This window comes from Podarcis tiliguerta (assembly GCF_965153285.1).
Source record: "Podarcis tiliguerta genome assembly, chromosome: 4".
Classification (NCBI taxonomy): domain Eukaryota; kingdom Metazoa; phylum Chordata; class Lepidosauria; order Squamata; family Lacertidae; genus Podarcis; species Podarcis tiliguerta.
This window is the reverse complement of record NC_139537.1, coordinates 14,042,931-14,053,760: the sequence shown is the minus strand read 5'-3', so window position 1 is coordinate 14,053,760 and position 10,830 is coordinate 14,042,931. Positions and strand designations below refer to the sequence as shown.

The window sequence follows — 10,830 nt, the reverse complement described above, 5'->3', positions numbered from 1 at the left end:
TGGAGGTTGGAGGATAAGGTTCTCAGTTGCTGCTCACCAAGATGGCTATGTAGTACCTCCACTGTCAGAGACAGTATACCTTACTATATCAGTTGCTGGGAATTATGGGAAGAGGACTGTTGCATCAGGTTGGGCACTGTGAGAATCAATGACTTCCCTTCTTCTCTTTCCGTGGTTCATTTTGCATAACATAAATCCCTGCTTATTTTATATAAACTAAACCATTCAATAATTCCATTGTTACTTCCATCAAACTTATTTACACTGTTGAATTTATCTTAATGCTGCCAGCGTTTCCAAGTGTACACAGTTATCCCCCCCATATATTCAATAAACATTTTCCAATCTTCTTTAAACGAATGTTCTTCTTGTTCTCTTATTCTATAAGTTAGATCCGCAAGCTGTGCATATTCCAATAGTTTAAGTTGCCATTCTTCTTTGGTTGGGACCTCGCTTGTTTTCCACTTTGGGGCTAACTAAACATGGCCCTAAAGGATGCGGGTGGCTCTGTGGGTTAAACCACAGAGCCTAGGACTTGCCGATCAGAAGGTCGGCGGTTCGAATCCCCGCGACGGGATGAGCTCCCGTTGTTCAGTCCCAACTCCTGCCAACCTAGTAGTTCAAAAGCACATCAAAGTGCAAGTAGATAAATAGGTACCGCTCCGGCGGGAAGGTAAACAGCATTTCCATGCGCTACTCTGGTTCACCAGAAGCAGCTTAGTCATGCTGGCCACATGACCCGGAAGCTGTACGCCGGCTCCCTCGGCCAATAAAGCGAAATGAGCGCCGCAATCCCAGAGTCGGTCACGACTGCACCTAAGGGTCAGGGGTCCCTTTACCTTTACCTAAACATGGCCCTGATCCAGTAGACTCATCTTATGAACTTATGCTCATTGATCCCATCTCCTGGACCAAGCTTACCTGTGGGAGGTCCAAGGGCTGGACCAATACTGAGGATGGGAAGAACTCCATTCTGGAGAGCCAGTGAAAAGCCCATAAGCAGCGCCTGAGCACAACAGAACTTTGCCCTCCTGTCGTTCCCCAAAAATGGCATTCAGAAGCACACTGCCTCTGACAGAGGAGGTAAAACACAACCACCAGGGTTAGCAGCTACTGATAAGTCTTTGCCTGCACATCTAATCACGTTCAACAGGGACTGAATGAGCATCATGACGTGCCTCTGTGTTGCATCGACTGGTGCACACTTTGCTGGGCTGGGTGTGAGGTGAATATCTATCTGGGAAAGAACATGACTGATGCCAACACACTGTGCCTGCCTGCATTAAGCATCTGCATTTGGCTTTTGAATGTCACTGCCTTCTTAACTCCTTTGTCGCCAGTTATGTAAAGCAGTTCTCTGAGTGTAAACGGACCTGACGGTTTGATAAATAAATATTGGGCTATTTGTTTGCTGACCCCAGGTAAGGACAAGTTGGAAGGCGAGAAGTGGAGTTACATAAATGTCTGGTGTACGTTGGAGCACAAGGAGGAGAATGAGAGGCAGAGAGAGAGAGAGAGAGAGAGAGAGAGAGAGAGAGAGAGAGAGAGAGAGGAGCAGGCTGGCAGGCTGCTGCTGCATTGCTTCAGTCGCACGGGCCGCGCATTAAAATTCTGTCATTGCAAGGTCATTGCGCCAGTCTTCTGATCCTCGTCTGCCCTCCTCCCTTTGGGCACAGAACTTGGGCATGAAAATGAGAAGGCAAGCCTGCCTCTGCCGACAAATGGAGCGATGCATCTTCAATCTGTCGCAGGGCATCGCTGGCCCCAGATGTCCCTTTGGGGAAGATTGCATCATGATAATTCTGCTGTCCAATTTGTCATTCTCGCACACCCACCCCGTTGCAAGGAAGAGGGTTGTTTGAACTCTGAGCGATGCAGCCTTGATCTGGAGAGGGTGAATACCCCAGTCCTGGCATTAATAATCCTAGCGGTATGTTGCCTCTCGGCAGCCTCTTCCGGTGAGAATGTCCTGGTGTGCACTCACAATGAACACTGTGTGTGTGTGATTAGGGATGCTGTGCTGTGCTCTCCCGAAACTCCTGGGAAGAAGCCACTAGAGACAGAAGAAAATAGACACAATGGGGAGAAGCACAGAAGCCCTGAGATGATTTTATGGGATTGTTGCTGTGGGTTAAACCACTGAGCCTAGCACTTGCCGATCAGAAGGTCGGCGGTTCGGATCCCATGACAGGGTGAGCTCCCATTGCTCGGTCCCTGCTCCTGCCAACCTAGCAGTTCGAAAGCATGCCAAAAAAGGTGCAAGTAGATAAATAGGTACCACTCTTGCAGGAAGGTAAATGGCGTTTCCGTGTGCTGCTCTGGTTCACCTGAAGTGGCTTAGTCATGCTGGCCACGTGACCCGTCGGCTCCCTCGGCCAATAAAGCAGGATGAGCGCTGCAAATCCAGAGTCAGCCACGACTGGACCTAATGGTCAGGGATCCCTTTACCTTTACCTTTATAATGATCAGTTAGCCTATGTTGTGCATATGTCTATATGTGCATATGTGCAGAGATTGGTTGCCCATGGAACGTGTCCTGGGTGACAAACTGGAACGTGTCCAGAGGAGGGCAACCAAAATGGTCAAAGGCCTGGAAACGATGCCTTATGAGGGACGGCTAAGGGAGCTGGGCATGTTTAGCCTGGAGAAGAGGAGGTTAAGGGGTGATATGATAGCCATGTTCAAATATATAAAAGGATGTCACATAGAGGAGGGAGAAAGGTTGTTTTCTGCTGCTCCAGAGAAGCAGATACGGAGCAATGGATCCAAACTACAAGAAAGAAGATTCCACCTAAACATTAGGAAGAACTTCCTGACAGTAAGAGCTGTTCGACAGTGGAATTTGCTGCCAAGGAGTGTGGTGGAGTCTCCTTCTTTGGAGGTCTTTAAGCAGAGGCTTGACAACCATATGTCAGGAGTGCTCTGATGGTGTTTCCTGCTTGGCAGGGGGTTGGACTCGATGGCCCTTGTGGTCTCTTCCAACTCTATGATTCTATGATTCTATGAATTTTACATGTCCACTATGAGCATGACCCTCACATCACCTGCGTTACCCATTTCTTTATGACCATGTTAAAAAAAAACCCCAGGAGTTTGTGCAACTGTTCACATTGCAATTAAAACCTGCATGCCCTGCTACCTCTCTGTGCCTGCAGAAGCCACTGTTTTGGGAGGTTAAATGAGAGCATACTGGCTTACAACGTCACCCAGTTTTTCAAGCTGGAGGTGCTGCTTCTTGAAAGGTGACTGCCATTGCAGGTGTAGCAGCTGCCGAATGTTGTTTTGCTTGCACTGGGGTTTTGCAAGCAGGGGTGGTGGTGGTGTAGGAGGGGAGGATTCTTAGAGGCAGCAATTTGGAGGGAAGTAACTGTGGGCAGAGAAGAGGGTGCAATATCACAAGCCATTTGAAACCACTTACGATTGCAATTCTGTTGTCCTCGTGAAATTGTCAGTAGCCATCCAGAATTGTAACCGAACACCAGGATTTGTTTCCTGCGATATTACAGAATCCACTCTGCCGTTGCTTTCCTGTCATCACTCTCCAAAGCGTCATTTTTCCATAGAAAGTACTACAGCATTGTAATTTGGTCGAAGGACATGACTTCTTTAAACACACACACACACACAGAGCAGTTTAGAAGTGAAGTCACATTCTCCAGGAAAATTTACAGTACCATTGATTGCCTGAGAGTCTCTGCCTCACTGTTTTCTTGTAAATTTACCACCAGGCAATTAGAATGGGCAGGTCAATTTCTCCTGCACCCTCAAGAGAGAATATTTCTTACACACGCTTTAAAGACTTCTGAAACAAGGCTGATTTGAGGGCCATGTTTTCAGGAGGTAAAATGGTGGGGTGGATAAATTCTTTACCAGTTCAGAATTTGTAGCAAGTGGATGTTGTTGTTGTTGTTGCTGCTGCTGCTATTTTGCAAATCTGCGATGTGTAGAGCACCCCCCCCCCAACTATAAAAAGGTCCCAAATACCTAAAAAGCAGCTGCCCTTAATAACAATTTCTCTGGGATGTTCTGATCAGCAAATGGGTTTTCCTGGTAGTTTTGCCACCCTCAGAAGTGGACCAGGAGATGTCTTTCTCTGTGGCAGATCGTAAAAATGGAACCCCCTCCTCAAAGAGGTGCGTCCAACGTCTTCCTTGTATAGTTTTCCTGGTATATTGAAGATGCTTTCCTTTAGCTTGACATTTCACAGTTTAGCTGTTTTGTTTTGTGGGACTTGCTCTGTGTAAGAATTGGGTGTGTTTTATTATTATTATTATTATTATTATTATTATTATTATTATTATTATTAATTCATACCTCGCCTATCTGGATGGGTTTCCCCAGCCACTGTGGGTGGCTTCCAACAGGATATTAAAAACACAATAAAAGATCAAGCATTAAAAACTTCCCTAAACAGGGCTGCCTTCAGATGTCTTCTAAAAGTCAGATAGTTGTTTATTTCCTTGACATCTGGTGGGAGGGTGCCACTACCAAGAAGGCCCTCTGCCTGGTTCCCTGTAACCTCACTTCTCTCAGTGAGGGAACCACCAGAAGGCCCTCGGAGCTTGACCTCAGTATCCGAAGCCATTTAGGGCTTTAAAGATCAGCACCAACACTTTTTAATAATTGCAACTGTTTTGTCTGTTCTTGTAACTGTCTGTCTTGTTTTTGTAACCTACCCTGGCTCCTTACAGTGAAGGGAGAGGAAGAAATCTCAATGGTAAAATAAATACAAATAAACGATATACCTGGGAAGACTTGGGAAATGTTGGGAGCAAGTTAAACACACCAGTAGTGGCTGGTGGGGCAGAAAGGAGGGAGGCCAACAGTAGGTGGCACAAGAGCAGAGTCAACTCATTCCTATTTTCTCCCCATCCTCCTCTCTGTTGAGACTAAAGTGGAAGAACTTCACAGTTTGCCAATGTGGCTATAAGTACAAAGGGAAGGTTGGCTGAGGGCAGGCTGAGGTTGATGGGGAAGAACCGCATTTTCCCTTATGGACCAGCCGTCACTGCAACAAGGTCTGGGCTCACACTGTGCCCTGCACTGCATCTTCCCATCCAAGCCTGCCTGAGCATTAGCTTATTCATCTGAGGTTGTTATCAAGCAACCCTTACTTACGAGGTAAGCTGAGTGGCTGCAAGGGACAAGGGAATTTACATGGTTGTCCCTCTGTTAGCAGAACTCCCTATCTGGCAGGGTTTGAGAGGGGAGAGCTGGCAAGGTGCCCTCCATGAAGCCCCTCTCCTATATCACTGCACTTTTCTGGTGGTGGCGGCGGCAGCAGCAGCAAAAACACCAGCCATCATTGGGCAGCTGGCTCTGGGAGCCACCGATTTCCCACAATGCCTCAGAGTGATGTAACATTGGGGGCACTGTGCAGCATTGAAATGGGAGGTGCCAAGCCACCAATTGACCTGCAGTGATCAGAAAACTGAAAGAAACTGACTGAAAAGAAGATATGAGCATATATGTGGACCTGCCGGGTACTGGGACGTCTCCTTCCTAGAGACATACTTTGGTGTCTTCTTGGTACCTAATAAAAACCGGCGTGTCCGCTCAGACATTTGATGGTGTTTAATTCTTCCAACTCCCTCCTCCTTTTGTGGGATTTTATCTGCTCTGCTGTGTTTTGCAATTTTATGCAATTGGTTTTAATTACTGCCTTTGTAAAAACCGTAAGTTGTTTTGATATTGGGAGCTGCCTAGCAAGGTCGAATGCTTTCCCCCTTTTTTTTCTTGTAAAAATCTGAAAACGTTTTATCAGAAGCACCCTAGGACTTTATCCAGAAAATGCCGGTATTTCTCGAAGTCTCTTTTGCTCTGCTCCACGTTACACACTGCAGTCATTTATTTTCTTCCCTGCTCGTATCTCTTGGTTCAGAGATGCCTTTGGCACATTGATTTACACACACACACACACACACACACACACACACACACACCCCAGCTCACCCCATTGCCATTTCCCACTGAATGATTGGTTTAGCCTGTCAATACAATGGTTTCAGGTGCGGATTTCACTGTGCCTACCTATTAACAGTCTGTGAAGTCAAGGAAAACTTTCTGTGCGGCTCGGCCGCTGAGATTAAAAGGTTCTGCAGCCACCTGCTTTTATTCATATTGATTGCAGCAGTTGCCGGAAGTGGGCTTGGCAGAGAGCTCCAGCATTATGAAAATGGATCACCATAAAGAGAAGCTTTTGACAAAGTGCTCATGAAGCAATGAATATTCTCTCCCCCCCACCCTCCCCGGCTGTTAACGGTCAGGAAACTGTTTGTGGCTTTGCAGCAAACCTCGTCAAGCTCGCAATGCCACTGGAATGTTTAAATAGGAAAAGAATTTCAGAACTCTTGCAGACCCATTTGTTTGAGCCTCACTGTGATTTTGTCCAGGTGGCTAAGATAGGGTTGCCAAATGTCTAGATTTTCCTGGACGTTTTCCGGGATCTCAAGGACGGAATTAGTGTCCGGGGTGGGGTGGGGTGGGGGTGTCGGGAAATCAACAAAAAGTCTGGATTTTTAAGAAATTTCCCCCAAAATTTCTTTGGGTGAAATATGGCAACGCTAACTAAGAGAACTCAGAGACAGTTCTGTATTTCATGGCTGAACTTAAGTACATTTGTAGCTGTGATAGGGCAGCCATGTGATAGTAAGACCTGATCTCTTTCCTAAGCTTAAAATTAATCATGGGGCAGGGATGCTCAAGGGACGCGGGTGGCGCTGTGGGTTAAACCACAGAGTGTAGAACTTGCCGATCAGAAGGTCAGAGGTTCAAATCCCTGCGACTGGGTGAGCTCCCGTTGCTCGGTCCCTGCTCCTGCCAAACTAGCAGTTCAAAAGCACGTCAAAAGTGCAAGTAGATAGAAATAATAATAATTTATTATTTGTACCCCGCCCATCTGGCTGGGTTTCCCCAGCCACTCTGGGCGGCTTCCAACAAAGATGAAAAATACACTAAAATATCACATATTAAAAACTTCCCTGAACAGGGCTGCCTTCAGATGTCTTCTGAATGTCAGGTAGTTGTTTATCGCTTTGACATCTGGTAGGAGGGCGTTCCACAGGGTGGGCGCCACTACCGAGAAGGCCCTCTGCCTGGTTCCCTGTAACTTGGCCTCTCGCAGTGAGGGAACCGCCAGAAGGCCCTCGGAGCTGGACCTCAGTGTCCGGGCAGAACGATGGAGGTGGAGACGCTCCTTCAGATATACTGGACCAAGGCCATTTAGGGCTTTAAAGGTCAGCACCAACACTTTGAATTGTGCTCGGAAACGTACTGGGAGCCAATGTAGGTCTTTCAAGACCGGTGTTATGTGGTCTCGGCAGCCGCTCCCAGTCACCAGTCTAGCTGTCTAGATAAATAGGTACCGCTCCAGCGGGAAGGTAAACGGCATTTCCGTGCGCTGCTCTGGTTCACCAGAAGCGGCTTAGTCATGCTGGCCGCATGACCCGGAAGCTGTACGCCGGCTCCCTTGGCCAATAAAGCAAGATGAGTGCTGCAACCGCAGAGTCGCCCATGACTGGACCTAATGGTCAGGGGTCCCTTTACCTTTACGTCTTAGGGATGCTCAACGATTTCCTTTGGTCTGGATTTGTAAAGAAACCATCCTTATTGGTACTTCCTGGACTTTTGTATCTCTCTGAATATTCTGAAAACTTTTCTCTCTCACACAAAAGGAACGCAAACTTACATGCTATTGGTCGAAATGCATTTCTTGTTGTTTTTTAAAGATCAAAAATAAAGTGAATTTGTGTGCATTTATTTTTATTTTTTTTTAAAAAAAAACAACCACACAATTATGGGGAAATGGCATGGAGCAGACTTATCCATGGACACACAGAATATGGATACAGAGCACAAAGATACCATTCTTGTCATGTGTGGGCTTGGATCAGGAGGGCACGAGGAGGTAACTCATTTTCTTGCCCAAATTTTCCCCTGAGTTGCTAATAGCCATCTTGCTGAAGCAGAGGCAGCTAATGACATTGGCTATTAGCTGCTTGGAATGGGAGACATTTTGACTGGGGAGAGGTTATTGGGAAATGGGGTTCAATAGCCTATAGAGGTCCAATATTGTGTTGGCCACCATCAAACTTTGGAAAATGCATTGTTGGCATTTAATTGTGGACCACCCATATCATGATGGCTTTGACTTTAGCCACAGGGGCTTGGCAGCTATTATAAGTGTGACTGATAAGTTACATGCTGATAATCTTCGCTCTCCATGAGCAGAGGTTGTGTCTCCTCCGAGATTCTTTTCTTCCTTCGACAACCCAGAGCGATGACTCCAGCCACCAACGTTGCTATAATGGCTCCCACAACAGCCGCTCCCAACAGCCAAGGCCAGATCTGGCGGGCTTGCTCCAAGTAAGGCACCAAAAAATTCTGGAAGGGGTTGGCTGCACAGGAAGACAAAGGGAGAAAATGCTCTTGGTTACACATGAAGAAATGGAAATAACTGGGCAACCTGAAGCTCAAAAAGGGGCGAAATTCTCACAGTGAAGTGGTTACTACTGTTGTGTTGTTTCCACCTTACAGTGGAAGTACACATAACTCATGTTACAGCAAAGTACACATAACTCATGTGCCAGGTTGTACATTTGTCTAGGGGGAAACTGGACTTGAGTTCAGGGCTTGTAGGAGTGCCAATCAGCGAATACCTTTTTTAAAATAGGGCGTGTTGCATTTTTCAGCTTTCAACGTTCAAAAAATGAGGGGTGCTAAAAAAAAAAAGTTACAACATGACTTGGGAATTCAAAAGATGCTTTGTTAAATTAATATAATTTATTTATAATTTAGGTTTGCTCTGCAAGTGAAATGTGTGTAAAATTGCATAGAAGCCACTAAAAACTGATTGCCGAGCATTTGCAGTGATATTATTTATTTATTTAGCGTTACCTGACATTTTCAGAAGGGAAAATTAAAATCTTTGGCTTTCAGAAAGCAGTTTATGTGCTCCTTCGTCAAATGTAGGCTTACCAAGCTAAATGTTGCCCGATCACAAAAAAATGAATGGCAGATTTGAATTCCTCTCAACCCAAAACACATATTTTTAAGACCCTTCACTGAATAAATATGCACAAATTAAATTTCACCCCTAAAATGACACACCCTACTATTACAACTTGTGCTCTTAACTGCACTGGGGAGTCTTGAGGGTCAGTAAAAGGGCAAGAAGGGGTGTTAAAGAGAGTGATGAGGGTGTGTCAGAAAGAGAGAGAAATGAGATTGGCCCCACCAGCTTTTGGCTTTACTGCCATCTTCAGCCCTGTTTAGTGATGAAGAAGAAATTCAGTTATGTTTGTCTTGTAATGAGGAACTTCCTAATTCACACTTCTCAAAGCAACACACAAACCGAAACACCTTTGCAATTCACATGCCCAAACATGGCAGTGGAATTTTTCAACTAAGCAATACATTAAGAAACACATACAGCCATACTTGGTTTTCGAATAGAATGCGTTCTGGAAGTCCGTTCGACTTCCAAAATGTTTGGAAACTGAGGCACAGCTTCCGATTGGCTTCAGGAGCATCCTGCAGCCAATTGGAAGCCACAGAAGCCACGCCGGATGTTTAGCTTCCAAGGCAAAGTTCACAAACTGGAACTCCTACTTCCGGGTTTGCGACTTTCAAGTTCTGAGTTGTTCGTGAACCAAGCTGTTCGAAAACAGAGGTACCACTGTATACAGTGGAATCTCTGTTTTTTAACGTAATCCGTTCTGGAAGACCGTTCAACTTCCAAAACATTTGAAAACCAAGGAGCAACGGGCAATTGGCAAAATCCACTGAGACAAAAGAAAAACATGCAGCGGAAACTGTTTGACTTCCGAGGCACATTCAGAAATGGAAGCAATTACTTCCAGGTTTTCGGTGTTCGGCTTCTGAGATGCTCGAAAACCGAGGTTCCACTGTGCAGTGGTACCTTGGGTTACAGATGCTTCAGGTTACAGACTCAGCTAACCCAGAAATAGTACCTTGGGTTAAGAACTTTGCTTCAGGATGAGAATAGAAATTGTGGAGTGGTGGCAGCGGGAGGCCCCATTAGCTAAAGTGGTACCTCAGGTTAAGAACAGTTTCAGGTTAAGAACGGACCTTCAGAACGAATTAAGTTCTTAACCCGAGGTACCACTGCATTGGGGAGAAATGTGCTTAATTAGCATGCACATGTCAGCAATAAATGCTTGCCAAAGGGGCCAAGTTAAAACTGAATAGAGAACCCTGTTGCTTGGGAGAATTTCACACTAGAATGATGACAATTTTCATGGCGGGGGGGGGAACATTTCACAGATTGCTGCTGAAAAGAACTGAAGTTGAGATTGGAACAAGGAGAAACTTGGAGAACTGAAACGGACTGGTGTGCCCATTCCTAGCCGTGCCTACTGCTGGCACAGAACCCCCAACAGATGGTCCTCAAGGGGGTGAAGCCCTTGGCAGAATCATAGAATCATGGAATGGCAGAACTGGAAGGGACGACAAGGATCATCCCACCCAACCCCCTGCAATACAGGAATCTCAGGGAAACGACTGCCCATTTATGCCATAAAGAAACGAGTCTGCTAGTCTAAGGGTTAAAGGTTCCATGAGTGCATAAGCTCAGGGGAGTTGATTTCATAATCTGTTCCTGGCTTCCCCTCCTTTCCTCCCAATTTCCATCTTCCATGAAATATTTGCATCTGTAATCATATTCACAACAGGCCCACTTCTGAGCTCTCCAGCTGATAGTTACCTGCTCTAAAAGGCGTGAAAGGAAATCATAATTACTTTCCAAAAACTGGCTGTTTATGCCCGTTAATGTTAATTAAATCAATGCAGATAACACTTGCAATAAGCCGC

The 10,830-nt window shown here is 45.8% G+C and overlaps 1 protein-coding gene across 1 annotated transcript in view; it reads right to left on the bottom strand.

Moving 5' to 3' along the window:
- Positions 1–8,111: 8,111 nt before the first annotated feature.
- TYR (tyrosinase) overlaps positions 8,112–10,830 on the bottom strand; it is a 57,515-nt gene continuing 54,796 nt past the window's right edge. The window contains exon 5 of the mRNA XM_083436559.1: positions 8,112–8,396. Coding sequence (XP_083292685.1) covers positions 8,176–8,396 — 221 coding nt within the window. The 3' untranslated portion in view covers positions 8,112–8,175. The remainder of the gene's footprint in view (positions 8,397–10,830) is intronic.